This window comes from Conger conger, chromosome 6, assembly GCF_963514075.1.
Source record: "Conger conger chromosome 6, fConCon1.1, whole genome shotgun sequence".
Taxonomy (NCBI): Eukaryota; Metazoa; Chordata; class Actinopteri; order Anguilliformes; family Congridae; genus Conger; species Conger conger.
Genome location: NC_083765.1, coordinates 62,785,772 through 62,801,314, shown reverse-complemented (window position 1 = coordinate 62,801,314; position 15,543 = coordinate 62,785,772). Strand labels below are relative to the sequence as shown.

The 15,543-nt window shown below is 47.2% G+C and overlaps 1 protein-coding gene across 2 annotated transcripts in view; it reads right to left on the bottom strand.

Moving 5' to 3' along the window:
• LOC133130684 (paired box protein Pax-5-like) overlaps positions 1-15,543 on the bottom strand; it is a 57,624-nt gene that overhangs the window by 22,744 nt on the left and 19,337 nt on the right. The window contains exon 6 of one of the 2 annotated variants that reach the window (XM_061245441.1): positions 4,637-4,812. In XM_061245441.1, the coding sequence (XP_061101425.1) occupies positions 4,637-4,812 (176 nt within the window). The remainder of the gene's footprint in view (positions 1-4,636; positions 4,813-15,543) is intronic. The other variant, XM_061245442.1, reaches the window with a different exon arrangement.

Sequence of the window (15,543 nt, the reverse complement as noted above, 5' to 3'; positions counted from 1 at the left end):
GATACAGACAAACACTTTCAGAGAAAGCCTAATCACATATAAGTAATGTCTGTAAAACCTGCCAATCTCTCCTTAGCTGTCCTTCATTTCTTAGGTTGCAAGTCCATTTGACTTACAGTCTATCTGATTTAATGATCTATGAACTTTAACAGCAAAACAAGGTATGACAGGGAGCACTATGTGCGTGTGTGTGTGTGTGTGTGTGAGAAAGTGAGAGAGAAAGAGACAGAGAGAAACTGTGCATAGGTTACTGCTTCCCTTGGCAGCAGTAGGGGGATAAACATGGCTGTCATTTCTTTAAAACAATCTGTGACGACGTGACGATCCAGCCTGACCTCTTAAACACCCCCCTGCTCATCAACGGAGCGCATCCAGCCAACTGTGACCAGAGCACTCTCACCACTCGTCATCGGTACTACCTCTCTCTCTCCCTCCCTCTCTCTCCCTCCTCTCTCTGTCCCTCTCCCTCCTCTCTCCCTCCCTCCTCTCTCTCCCCCTCTCTCCCTCCCTCCTCCCTCTCTCCCTCCCTCTTCCTCTCTCCTTCTCTCTCTCTCTCTCCCTCCTCTCTCTGTCCCTCTCCCTCCTCTCTCCCTCCCTCCTCTCTCTCCCCCTCTCTCCCACCCTCCTCCCTCTCTCCCTCCCTCTTCCTCTCTCCTTCTCTCTCTCTCTCTCTCTCTCTCTCTGAATCCCTGTCTCTCTCCCTCCTCTCTCTCCCTCCCTCCTCTCTCTCCCCCTCTCTCCCTCCCTCCACCCTCTCTCCCTCCCTCTTCCTCTCTCCTTCTCTCTCTCTCTCTCTCTCCCTCTTCTCTGTCCCTCTCCCTCCTCTCTCTCCCTCCATCCTCTCTCTCCCCCTCTCTCCCTCCCTCCTCCCTCTCTCCCTCCCTCTTCCTCTCTCCATCTCTCCTTCTCTCTCTCTCTCTCTCTCTCTCTCTCTCTGAATCCCTGTCTCTCTTTGTCCTCCTCTCCTCGTGGGCCCTAATGTGGCCATGTAAATGTGTGGGGAAGAGTGGTGGGTAATTGAACATTATGAAGTTCCGCCAGCCCCCTGACAGGGCGCTAAGGAAGATGGATTATTCTCATTTTTCCCCGTAAATGTTGTCAATTTTGGAATTCATAAGCCATCAAGCTTGATCAGAACATGAAAACCCAGCTGTGACAGGGGGGGGGGGGGGGGGGTAGAAGGAGAGAGAGGTGAAGGATGGATTAGTAAAAGGAAGAGAGGAGATGTGCGGAGGTGAGGAGTGAGGGCAAGTATGTGTGCGTTTGCGTGTGAATGTGTGTGTGAATGTGTGTGCATGTGTGTGCGTGTGTGTGCATGAATGTGTGTGTGTGCAGAGATGTGAAACGCACAGTGCCTAAGATCCCCGTCTCTGACTGACCTCCTCCACACGGGTACAGATTTTTTTCCTGCCAGTCTGGCCTTGTGTGCACTCCACCCAGGGCGGCTCCCTCTACTTTCCTGCTCTCGGTATTCAGAGGTATTCCCAATTCAATTTCCCCTACTTAGCGCCGGAGCAGACAGCAGGGACTGGCTCTGATAGCTCCCTGGCTGCTGCTGGCTGCCCTAATAGAGCGGCGATCTCGCATCGCTAACAGATGAGGTTTAATCGCGCAACACAAAAATGACTTTGGCTCAGTGAAGGACGCCTGGCGTCATTTACATAATGCCATTTCCACTGGCTGAGCCCTGCTCCCTGCCCCCCCTCTCACCCCCTCACCCCCTCACCCCCCTAGTCAGCAGCACCCCCCGCTAACACCATGCAAGGAGGCACCAACGGGAATAAATCAGCACTGTCGACACGGCTGCACTCGCACACGGGAAGGAAGTCAGCAGCACACATTACAGACCCTGACTGCATGGAGACACATGGATGGTGCACTTTCCGTGGTGAACAGAAACATGCACACATGTGCATACTGCATATGCACAGAAGCATACACATGCACAAACATATTTACAAGCAGGTACAGCTGGCAAAGAAGCACACAGACATATCCACATAACGTATACATATCATATTTATATGCACATACTTAAAAGCACACACACACACACACATTTACGCACTAGTATGGACATGCACATACCTAGAAATGCATCCACACAGAAAGGTACACACACACACACACACACACTGTGGAAGGTCACTTCACTTCTGACTTTGACCTTTGAACTGCACTAGAGGAGACAGAGGCAGAGGCTCATCCGCTTGCCTCTCCCCACAGTCCGTACACCCCTGTTGATCTGACAGCAGCATTCTGGGTAATTAGCCAGGAAGTAGGTCCTCCATTATGGCAAGCAGACGTGATGTACTGGCGGCATAATTTACCGCCATTGAGAGGGAAATTAAGATGAGCGCTGCTTGACAACCGAGCGCTGTTTCACAGACAGGCATGGCTTTGCCTAACTGTCTTCACCAACACTGAGGCGGCTAGTGCTCTGACCAGCTCAGCAAAAGAGGAGGGAAATGGAGAGATGGTGTAGATAAGGGGAGAGACGTAGCTGCAGTTCTGCAATCCTCAGCATGTTTTTCTTTTAACCCTTTCTTATTAAAACATCACCAGCCATTGCACAGACTTTATAAATGTGCAACTGTATTTAAAATAGCAAGACGTCCATTTTGAGATTGTTGAAAACATGACAGTGCAGTCTGAGGGAAGCAAATGTGAATAATTAGTATTGCTATAATAATTAAAATTATGATTATGATGATGACCTGTATTCAGAATTACTATATTTAAACCTTCAACAAAAACAGAAAACAAAGCTCACACAAGTACATGCATAAATGTGCATAACCATAAATACATATATATTTTTAAATGTACACAGAAGAAGAAGATAGAGCTGATAGAGAGCATGTTTGGCTGGGTCTCTGCCTGGTCTCTGCCATACTGCTTCTCCTGTTCTGAGGCTGGCAAGTATGGGCTGTTCTTGAAGTAAAAAAGTCGCCAGGCCACTGCAAGCACTGGAACTACCACTGACAACACCACATTCATGGGGAGAGAATGTGGTTGAGCGTGGGGTAGACATATTCATGGGGAGAGGTTGAGCGTGGGGTAGACACATTCATGGAGGGAGGTTGAGCGTGGGGTAGACACATTCAGGGGGAGAGGTTGAGCGTGGGGTAGACACATTCAGGGGGAGAGGTTGAGCGTGGGGTAGAAAAGTGTACTGGTGGCATAAAATAAGAGCTGACGCGCAAGTGAAAGTCATGATACTCCAAATAACAAAATGTACTGCGTACCAGTGAGTACCAACCCACCTAGAGCTCTGTATGTACATGGGTATTCACAGAGAGCCCAAATAAAGTCCTGTAAGCACACAAACCCACTGCATGTTCAATTAACAGCTAGTACCAATCATATACGACCACCTCATCCTCTGCTAACCATGCTGGAAACCATCAGAATCTGTTCTTTGCAAAGAAGTTCATATTTTTACAACAGATCATGTTTATTAATTTAATCAAGTAGTTTGCACAGAGATTATATTGTAATTGAATGTATATTTGCATGTAAGCATTAATGTGTACAAGCATGAATATTTGGAAATGTTTGTGTGACTGCGTGTGGGTGTACATGCATTCATGTGTGTGTTTGGTCATCCATGTGTACAATCCTTTGCGCATGCCTATGCCTGTGCGTCTATGGTGTGTGCATGTGTGTGTGTGCGTACATACAGTATGTGCGTGTATATGTGTACATGTGTGTTATGTGTGTGCTTCTATGATGTGTGCGAGTGTGTATATGTGTGTATGCGCCTGTGTGTGTGTGTGCATCTATGATGTGTGTGGGTTTGTATGTGTGCATGTGTATGAGTGTGTGATTACGAGTGTGTATGTGTGCGTGTGTGTGTGAGTGTGGGAGTCTCTGCGTGTAAGAGTGTGTGTAGGAGTGTGTGTGTGGGATTTTGTGAGTGTACGAGTGTGTGAGTGTGAGTATGTGTGCATGTGTGTGAGTGTATGAGTGTGTGTGTGTGTGTAGGAGTGTGTGAGTGAACAATTGTGTGTGCGTGATTGTACGAGTGTGTGTGTGTGTGTGGGAGTGTGTGAGTGTACAAGTGTGTGGGAGTATGTGAGTGTCAGAGTATGTGTGCATGTGTGTGAGTGAGTGTGTGAGTGTGCGAGTGTGTGTGTGAGTGAGTGTGTGAGTGAGTGTGTGAGTGTGCGAGTGAGTGTGTGAGTGAGTGTGTGAGTGTGCGAGTGTGTGTGTGAGTGAGTGTGTGAGTGTGCGAGTGTGTGTGTGAGTGTGTGTGTGTGAGTATGTGTGTGAGTGAGTGTGTGAGTGTGTGAGTGTGCGAGTGAGTGAGTGTGCGAGTATGCGAGTATGCGAGTGTGTGTGTGAGTGTGTGAGTGTGTGAGTGTGTGAGTGAGTGAGTGTGTGAGTGTGCGAGTGTGTGTGTGAGTGAGTGTGTGAGTGTGCGAGTGTGTGTGTGAGTGAGTGTGTGAGTGTGCGAGTGTGTGTGTGAGTGTGTGTGTGTGAGTATGTGTGTGAGTGAGTGTGTGAGTGTGTGAGTGTGCGAGTGAGTGAGTGTGTGAGTGTGCGAGTATGCGAGTATGCGAGTATGTGTCCACAGCGAGCCAGCAGAGTGCAGTGTGCGCTCGGGCAGGACGGGGGCGGAGCGTCCCCTTACCTGCGGGGGCCTGCTGGGTTCTGGGGTGGGAAAGAGGTCAGAGAGCGCCTGCCACTCAAACATGCGGTCCAGTACCTCTAACTGCTGCGGTGTGAACAGGTCTCCTCGCATCTGCTTCCTCAGGAAGTCCCGCCCCACGTGGGAGTGACCGTTCACCAGCGGGGACTCCTGCAGAGCTGCAACAGAAGAGAGAGGGGGGAGGAGAATGAGGCAAAGCTATAATAACAGGAGAGAGAGGGAAAGAGAGAGAGGGATGAGACAAGGATATAATAACAGGAAATGAGAGATTAGGCTGGAACAGGAGAGAGATAGAAAGGTAAGAGGGGGCTGGAACAGAAGAGAGAGGGAGAGAGAGGGATGGGGAGAGATTAAACTAGGCTGGATCAGGACAGACCAGAGTGATATAGTGAGACAGTGCTGAACAGCAGAGAGCGAGAGTGAGGGTGAGGTGGGGCTGGAACAGGAGAGAGAGTGAGGGTGAGGTGGGGCTGGAACAGGAGAGAGAGTGAGGGTGAGGTGGGGCTGGAACAGGAGAGAGAGTGAGGGTGAGATGGGGCTGGAACAGGAGATAGAGTGAGGGTGAGGTGGGGCTGGAACAGGAGAGAGAGTGAGGGTGAGGTGGGGCTGGAACAGGAGAGAGAGTGAGGGTGAGGTGGGGCTGGAACAGGAGAGAGAGTGAGGGTGAGGTGGGGCTGGAACAGGAGAAAGAGTGAGGGTGAGGTGGGGCTGGAACAGGAGAGAGAGTGAGGGTTAGGTAGGGCTGGAACAGGAGAGAGAGTGAGGGTGAGATGGGGCTGGAACAGGAGACTCAACACACACAGACCACGCACATGATCATTATTATTTTTTGTTAGCCCCCACAAATAAACACAAATACACACTCAAACGCACAGACACAGAAATATACAAACATGTACACACACGCGCACTGAAACACACACACACTTGCACACACACACATGCACAGACACACACACACACACACACACACACTCGCACACACACAGGCTCACACACACACGCACACAGAGTATATTTCAGTATATGATCTCCAGTCTCCAGTGATTGACCAATTCCAGGCCTGCGGGGCAGCTGGAATAAAGCAGGCGATGAAGAGCAGTTAACTGGCTGAAGTCATCACCACCCACTTAATCCCACCATCCTCCACAGTTGATGGAATCCAGCTGATCAATCAGCGGCCTCTGATGGCACCATTTCAGCCAGCTTATTGCTTTCTGCTCGCCTCAAAGCCTGACCTCCCCTCCCGTACCCTGCTCCAGCCTGGGCAACACAAAGCCCAACTCTTCCCACCAACCGCCCACCTCCGTGTGTGGGAGACAGAGTTAGATCACCTGTATCAGCCACAGCAGACAGGCTACTACATCAATGAATCAAGTGGAGCAGTCACCATGAGTCTGTTCAGCCCATTTGAGCTTTTCAGTCTGCCTGTACTGCACTTGTAGTAATAGTCAACATGGTTTCTATGCTAACAGTATTTTTTCAGTGGTTTGCATTCTCCCCTATCCATGACTCAAATGGGCTGAGAGCAGGTGTACATACAGTTGCTAGCACTAGAAAACCGAGGATAAAAATAAGAACTGAGGCTGTGACACTGGGCTACAGCAGTGTGAAGCTCAGCCACAGGTGAAATAATATCACTTTGCCTTACAATTGCCAGATGCCCCGTTTTAGACTGGAATGCCCAGTTTTGAAACCATTTATACAGGTCTGGTTTCTGGTCCTGACAGGACAATATAAGTCTGGCCTGTGTTATTGATTTGATTGAAAACATTTACAATTAATTTGTAATGAATTATCAAGGGTGAGGGTTAGGGTTAGGATAAGGATTAGGGTTAGGTTTACGATTAGGTTTGTAAAATCTTTCCAAAGTTGTCTCTTATTAGGGGCCCTTGGGACAGAAGATTTTGCTCATTGGTTGAAAATTGGTTCCAACTGCCACAGCCAATGGTGTTTCAGCATTAATGCGTTATAGAGAAGGGGAAGGGATAAACAGTGTTGTGGTTTGAAAATGTTTGTTGCTGCTATTCCTCTCTTGACTGTTAGAAGTCCAAAATTACCTTTTGTACCTTTAAGTAGGAAGAATTTGGTCCCTCTTGTGTTGGAGTTTTATGTGTTTGTTCAGTCCTCTTGGGAATAAAGTACTACATTTTAGGATCCAGTATTTTTTCAGCCTGCATCTCTCATCTGATGTCCAGTTATTATTTGTTTGAAGACCCAATATTTCTAGTGACTCAAGTCCATGATGAAGGAAATTAGTCCAGGTGCATGTCTGTCTCCATATGATTTCTAATATTATACAGTGCTTACGGAAAGTATTCTCTGTATTCCACATTTTGTTATGTTACAGCCTTATTCCAAAATTGATTAAATTATTATTATTTTCTCAGCAATCTACACACAATACCCAATAATGACAAAGTGAAAAAGGTTTAGACATTTTTGCTAATTTATTAAAATAAAAAACAGAAATATCACATGTACATAAGTATTCAGGGGCGGCACGGATGGTGCAGTGGGCAGCACTGCCGCCTCACAGCAAGGAGGTCCTGGGTTTGAATCCCGGTCGGCTAGGGCCTCTCTGTGCGGAGTTTGCATGTTCTCCCCGTGAGGCGTGGGTTTCCTCCAGGTACTCCGATTTCCTCCCACAGTCCAATGACATGCAGGTTAGGCTGATTGGAGAGTCTAAATTGCCCATAGGTATGAGTGTGTGAGTGAATGGTGTGTGTGCCGGCGACCTGCCCAGGGTATATTCCTGCCTTTCGCCCAATGTATGCTGGGATAGGCTCCAGCCCCCCTGCGACACTGTTCAGTATAAGCGGGTTAAGATAATGGATGGATGGACAAAAGTATTCACTCCGTTTTCTCAGTACTTTGTTGAGCCTCCCTTGGCAGCGATTACAGCCTCAAGTCTTCTTGAGTATGATGCCACAAGTTTGGCACCCCTGTATTTGGGGTATTTCACCCATTCTTGTCTGCAGCTCTGTCAGGTTAGATAGGGAGTGTCGCTGCACAGCTATTTACGATCTGGTTCAAGTCCGGGCTCTGGCTGGGCCACTCGGACATTCACAGACTTGTCCCAAAGCCATTCCTGCTTTATCTTGGCTGTGTGCTTAGGGTCGTTGTCCTGTTGGAAGGTGAACCTTCACCCCAGTCTGAGGTCCTGATCGCTCTGAAGCAGGTTTTCATCAAGGGTCATTCTCTGTGCTTTGCTCCATTCATCTTTCCCTTGACCAAAGATGACCAGTCTCCCAGGTCCTGCCGCTGAAACATCCCCACAGCATGATGCTGCCACCACCATGCTTCACTGTAGGGATGGTATTGGCCAGGTGATGAGCGGTGCCTGGTTTCCTCCAGACGTGACACTTGGCATTCCGGCCAAAGAGTTCAATCTTGGTTTCATAAGACTAGAGAATCTTGTTTCTCATGGTCTGAGAGTCCTTTAGGTGCCTTTGGGCAAACTCCAAGCGGGCTGTCATGTGCCTTTTATTGAGGCTTCCGTCTGGCACTCTACCATAAAGGCCTGATTGGTGGAGTGCTGCAGAAATGGTTGCCCTTCTGGAAGGTTCTCCCATCTCCAAAGAGGAATGCTGGAGCTCTATCAGAGTGACCATTGGATTCTTGGTCACCTCCCTGACCAAGGCCCTTCTTCCCCGATTGCTCAGTTTGGCCAGGCGGCCAGCTCTAGGAAGTTCCAAACTTCTTCCATTTACGAATGATGGAGGCCACTATGCTCCTCGGGACCATCAATGTTATAGAAATGTTGCTGTACCCTTTCCCAGATCTGTGCCTCAACACAATCCTGTCTTGGAGGTCTATAGACAATTCCTTTGACTTCATGGCTTGGCTTTTGCTCTTACATGCACTCTCAACTGTGGGATCTTATACAGACAGGTTTGTGCCTTTCCAAATCATGTTCAATCAATTTGATTTACCACAGGTGGACTCCAATCAAGTTATAGAAACATCTGAAGGATGTAATTACTGCCAAATTAATGAATTAATGAATGAAAATGAGTGAATACTTATGTACATGTGGTATTTCATTATATATTTTTTTAAATAAATTTGCCAAAAAAATGTATGCACTTTGTCATTATTGGGTATTGTGCGTAGATTTCTGATTAAAAATTTTTTTTTTATCCATTTTGGAATAAGGCTGTAACATAACAAAATGTGGAAAGAGTGAAGCAGAGTGAATACTTTCTGTAGGCACTGTATATGTGGTGTGCTAAAGTGTGTGTTTGGGAAATAATGGTCCCTTGTATGTGGTAATATCCAAGAAATCTATTTGTTCATTATGTGTGGTGTATTTAACGACAGGTCAGAGGAGAAGGGCCAGACTGGTTGAAGCTGACAGGAAGGTGACAGTAACACAAATAACCACACATTATACACAGTGGTATGCAGTATCTCTGAACAGGCAACATGTCAAAACCTCTAACTGGATAGGCTACAGTAGCAGAAGACCAATAAGTTAAAAAAAAAATTATAATAAAAACCTAATAAAGTGCTCACTGAGTGTATTGCTGCCAACAACCTCTAGTCTTTAGAGTTTGCAAAGAAACAATCCAAAAAAAGTTGGAGCGGCCTTATCCGAGCAGGGTATTGTGGGAAGTGGAGTCCCACAGGGATCCGTGCTGGGGCTACTGCTCTTCCTCATTTACATAAATTACCTAGACATGGGTATTGAAAGAAAATTAGCTAAATTTACAGATGATACAAAACTCGGAGGTTTAGCTACTAGTATAGACTCTACTAAAGCAATCCAGGAAGACTTAAACAGAATCCAGAAGTGGGCGGAAACCTGGTAAATGAAATTCAATAAAACAAAATGTAATGTTCTACACGTGGGAAATAAAAATATAAAGCAGGATTACTTCTTGGGGGGTACAAAATTGGATAGTGCTCAAGTGGAAAAAGACTTGGTCATAGTTGGTGTTCTAGTCAATGTGCGGTAGCAGTAAAGAAGGCCAATAGGATGTTAGGCTTCCAGCTGTGAACGTTAGTCAAATGGTTTTGACTAATTCTAAATCTGGCAATTTTACTTTAGCTTAACATTAGTTTTTTAAGCTTCCCCTAACTTCCACAGAAGTTTTACACTGCTTCAGATATACCAGCAGGTTGCATTTGAAACACCTTTGAGTGTATGAGGGGTTTATTTGTGGTAGAGATGTTAAGTGTAAAGTCTAGGAAAGGCCAGCGATCAGGAGGGGTAGCACCAGCTGGCCCCTGTCACCGTTTAGTCAGTGAATATGAATTCAGGTGTCTTTTACCTGCACTGTTCCCCACCTGCCCCCCTTATCAACCCCCCACACACACATACACATGCACACACACACACACATATCACCACACACTCCTCACTACTTAGGTCTCGGGGACAGCATGGGCCAGTGAGCCAGGCTAAATCAAATGTTTCTGAACTGAACTTCATAAAGAGAGAGAGATGAGAGGGGAGGTCACTGTACTCCAACAGCACAACTGAGGCCTGTGTATGCGGTGCTGCTGTTTCCTGTCAGTCACAACACAAGGACCCGATCGCTCTGTCTGCACTGGTGTAGCCTGCCCACTGAGTGTGGCCCATCTCTTTTGGCTGCGCTCCCCCCTCCCCGGAACCCATGATTGATGGCAGAAGCGAAGCAAAGGACTGCCGCTATCAGAACATTGAAATGTCATAGCAACACATACTGACAGCAGCCGTGACTGGAGGCGATACAGGTGATTATCTTGCTGAACAGGATGAAAGCATTCTCAACACCTCGCTGTGTGTATATGTGTGTGCGTGCATGTGTGTGTGTGTGTGCGCACGGGTGTGTGTGAGAGTGTCTATCTGTGTTTGTGCGTGTATCTGTGTGTGTGTGTGTGCGCACGGGTGTGTGTGAGAGTGTCTATTTGTGTTTCTGTGTGTGTCTGTGTGTGTGTGTGCGCGTGTGTGTGAGAGTGTCTATCTGTGTTTCTGTGTGTGTCTGTGTGTGTGTGTGCGCATGTGTGTGTGTGTGGGTGTGTGTGCGCGTGTGTGTGTGTGTGTGTGTGTGTGTGTATGTGTGTGTGTGTGCGCATGTGTGTGTGTGTATGTGTGTGTGTGTATCTGTGTGTGTGTGTGCGCGTGTGTGTGAGAGTGTCTATCTGTGTTTCTGTGTGTGTCTGTGTGTGTGTGTGCGCATGTGTGTGTGTGTGTGGGTGTGTGTGCGCGTGTGTGTGTGTGTGTATGTGTGTGTGTGTGTGTGTGTGTGTCGGTGACACTACGCTCAGAGGAAGCTCAGCAATGTCTCCGCTTTTTCTTATTAAAAAAAAAAACCCTCACACCCACACACCCCCTCTGAAAAAGCAACAATGAGGCTGAATTATTTTCCTTTCTCTCTTTCCCCCGCTGCCTTTGTCTGGTCCTGCAAACGAAAGGCTTTAACGAGGCCAAACGGGGCCCGAGCGGACGTCTGTCACCCCCGGGTTTGGGACAGGGGGTGAACAGGGGGGGTTGGCGAAAAAAGAACAACAGGCGTGAATCTCTTTGCACTTGACACAGATTACCATATTGAGCAGGGTGAGGAGCAGGGTGGGGAGCAGGGTGAGGAGCAGGGTGAAGAGCAGGGTGAGGAGCAGGGTGAGGAGCAGGGGGGAGGAGCAGGGTGAGGAGCACGGTGAGGAGCAGGGTGAGGAGCAGGGGGAGGAGCAGGGTGAGGAGCAGGGTGAGGAGCAGGGGGAGGAGCAGGGTGAGGAGCAGGGTGAGGAGCAGGGGGGAGGGGGGCCGGATGTTTTCTCAGACACCCCAAGTCTCCCTCTATACTGTGTCCACCCATCTGTGATACCCAGTCACCCCAATCGTCCCATCGCCCTAACTGCCCCAATCACCCCTATCCGCCCAGTCAACCCAATCACCAGATCAAAACCCAGATCACTCCCTACCCCCCTGTCCTTCTGTACATTCCACTCTTTCTCTCTCGCTTCATTTGTCGCTCTGTCTCCCTCTCTTTCTTTCTTTCTTTGTTTCTGTCTCTCTCTCTCTTTCTCTCCCTCTCTATCTCTCTTTCACTCTCTATCTCCCTCTCCCTCTATCTCCTACTATCGTCCTATACCTCCCTCTGGTCCGGGGAGAATGGGACAGAGATAGGAGCAGAAGGAGAAATGGAGGTATATGAGCTCTGAAGAAATTAAGCATAATCAATTTCCTCTGCCAACACCCCAAAATGTCTAACCTCTTAATGAGCTCGCTTTCAATGCGGGTGAAGCATTATTTCAGGGAGGGCAACCCCCCACCCTCCTTCCTGAAAATAGGCCTCACTGGTCACAATATATGCCCCCCCCCCCCCCCTCCCCGCACCCCTGCACTTCTATAGGACATGCCCCATTCACCCCACTTCCACTGCATTCAGGCTGTGTCACTGCGGCCCTCTCCCACCCAATCAGAGCTGCCACCTCCCAGCACTTTCATTCCCACAATGCTTTGCAGACCCACATCAGGAGTAGAGTTGGTGCCCATGGTCAGTCCAGAATAATGGTCAAAGCACCACAGATTAACATAGCGATAGTGTACATTATCTATTTTCATATGTGGTGAATGGCTGTGATGTTCAAAAATAGGGATTTCAGAGTACTTTTAAACCATGTCTGAAAATCATTTAACTGCAGCCTTCCTCAAACTTTCAAACTTAATTCACAGCAAAGGCAGTCAAAATAAAATCCTGACAGCGTAATGCAATGTTGAACAGCATTGTGAAAAAGCAGGGTTCAGGGGAAGTTATCAGAATGACATTATTGGCATTTGGCAGACGCTCTTATCCAGAGTGACGTACAGTTGATTAGACTAAACAATCTTCCCCTGGAGCAATGCAGGGTTAAGGGCCTTGCTCAAGGGCCCAACAGCTGTGTGGATCTTATTGTGGCTACACCGGGATTAGAACCACCAACCTTGCATGTCTCAGTCATTTACCTTAACCAGTACGCTACAGGCCGCCCAGAATGACACAAGCAGATGTTTTCAGGGCATCGTGAGCGGACGTTCCGGCTGCGTTTCGGCGAGATGGTCTCACAGCGTGACGCACTGTCAATTAAATATTCAAATCCGTTTAGAGCGCTTTGTTTTCCTCCCCTCCACGACGCTGCCACCAACACGCCGTCATGTGTAACACCAATTAAAGTGGCAGGCGCACGCTAATTGCGCTGTGATTAACAATGAGCTTAATGAAACGAACAGCAGAGCGGCCTGCTTTCACACCGCTCCCATCTCCCGCTGAGGGGGCATCGTAGCGCAGGAGAGTGAGAACACAGCAAGCTCTGGCTCCGGTAACATTCACCGAACGCTCAAGTGAATGATCCCAACATGTAAACGTACATGTTCATGTAGACAACCCACTTTCCATTTGAGCATTCTTTTTAAATCACAGAGAACACTGCAGGAATGGTCTTTGATGCTGTTCCATTTGTTTTATCATTTTTTAAATAATTTGCATTGTCTATGTTCATCCATGTTAATTTTAGCACAGAAGTGGGTGGTCCTCAGAGAATGCGATACTGTATCTGGTAGAGACTAGGAGCACCACATCAGCACGTTAACATGTCCAACAGTCAGAACAGCGGTCAGACTACATCCCCTCTCTGCTTCTGTTCTCCCCTCACACATATCATACCCTAAACTCTCAGTACACACTTCAGTGTTGCACACTTCAACACTCTCAGCGCACAAACCCAGCTTATTTAGTTGAATAGTGAAGGATTTCTAGCCAACTAGCATGTAGCCAGGCTGCATCCAGGTAAAACCTGAGCTACAGTACACTGAGGTTAACCTCTCTCAAGCACGTTTTCACCCCTCTGACATCTCGATTCTGGCTTTGAGTGAAATTCTACCACGCTCCTCCCTCTGTATACAATGGCAAACCATTCCACCCTGTCTGCCCATCTCAACATCTGGTCCCCCCTCATTTACTGTAGGGCTCTGCGGGCAAGATGGCTTTTTAATGTCCTTCCTGAACAGCCATGTTTGTTTTAAATGGGGGGTGTTTATTTTAACCCTTACCCAACTCCCCATCTGCATTGTGGGAAATCAGATAACTGGAATTGCACTGCTTTAATACAGTTTGTTAAAGAGAAAGGTATTTCAACAAAGCATCCGTTGGCAAGACAGTACACACTTGACCATGCAGTTGACTAGACTCACGCACTGGCATATACAGTATACACAGAGATTCTCATGCTACTGGGGAAACAGCATGTATTACTCTGTACTGCAGGAGTGCAAAACATCACACACTAAACCCCAGTCTCTTCACCAGCCTGTCAGCAGCCATGTTTGACACAGACCATATGCGCAGTATTGGCGGTAAGAGGCAGGGTAGAGATGTACAGTGAGGAGACAGAATGCAGAACACTCCTGGGATTTGAGAGTACGATTGCAGCAGACGTATTGCTCCATGTCACATTCAAGTGACAGGTCAGTAAGAATCTCGCTCTCGTCCCTGGTTATGATTTGCACTTTATTGTATGTCGCTCTAGATAAGAGGGTCTGCCAAATTGCTATAATGTAATGTAATGAGTCTCCAAGAACTTTGTCAATTGTAATGTACTGTCAAATTGACAAATTACTGTACCACTATACCAAATAAATTAATAAAACAAATTAACACTGACCCATGTCTTGGTCTACCTATCTATTTATATTTCATATTTTAAATATGCATATTGTATGTGCAGTATCATTAGTGTTGATCCATATTTTGGAATGTTCACAGCACTTGGGGTTTCACTGTTTGTGCTTCATTGTCTTGCAATGGTGTTGTTTCCTCAATTATATCGAATTTTATTTAAAAAATGCTTCCAAATTTCACAGCTCCATGTGTATCGGGATACGTATTGCATCACAACTTCCATATCAGAACACGTATTGTATCATGAGGCACCTGACAATACCCAGCTCAAACTGTGGCTGTGAGATTATTTGCCATAAAATCACAGCTCTTCTAAAGGTGAGAAATCCAGCGCCCAGCATGAGACACAACAGGGTGCCAAACTGGCGACACACACACCTGTATCACCCCTTACCTCCCAGCATGTGTACTCACGGACACACACACACGCAGTCCACAGCCCTAAACAGAAACCAGCAAGAACAAAAACAAACATTTAAGAAAAACATATGGTAAAAATGAACTACATCCCAGCATGGGGTGGGCACTCTTTAATTAACAGAAGGGAGCGAATGATGACAGACAACAGGCGCATCTGCCCTTAGACCAGCACCGCAGGACACTGTTCATTTGCTGTGAACACACTGATAGCATGGACTGATGACAGCGTTACATCATGCCACCTATCAATAGGCACCCCATGCTTTCACTATACAACAGACCTTTCCTACTCCCTTCTGAGGCTCCCTACTGAGGGGCATATTTTGGACTTGGATGCTGGAACGCTGGATTCTGGCTCCAGTTGTATGCTGGAGGCATAGGTAGAATTTAAAGGGGGGTGGGTGGACATGTCCTTTGCAGTTTTACAGATAACTGTAACATAAACTTAACAAAAAGTTAAGTCCGGCTGGAGGGAGGAGCCCTTCCTGAACTGCTTCAGTAAACATCTAAGCGATGAGACAAAGTTTAATGGAAGCTATGAACCGTAAGTCACCCAGAAAATGGCCATCTGCTATGTGGACGCATAGCCACAATATGCTTTATTTCCACTTTCCTAAATAACAAGAAACATGTTACTTAGGTAACCAGAAATATTATAAATAGACAATACTGAAGTTCACATGAAACATTTGTCAAACCAGTATCACCTTCTCACAATCTATCTATATCTATCTACCATTACCACATAGTATCTCTCTCTCTCTTTCACTTATACACACACTCACACTCACACACACACACACACACACACACACACACACACACACA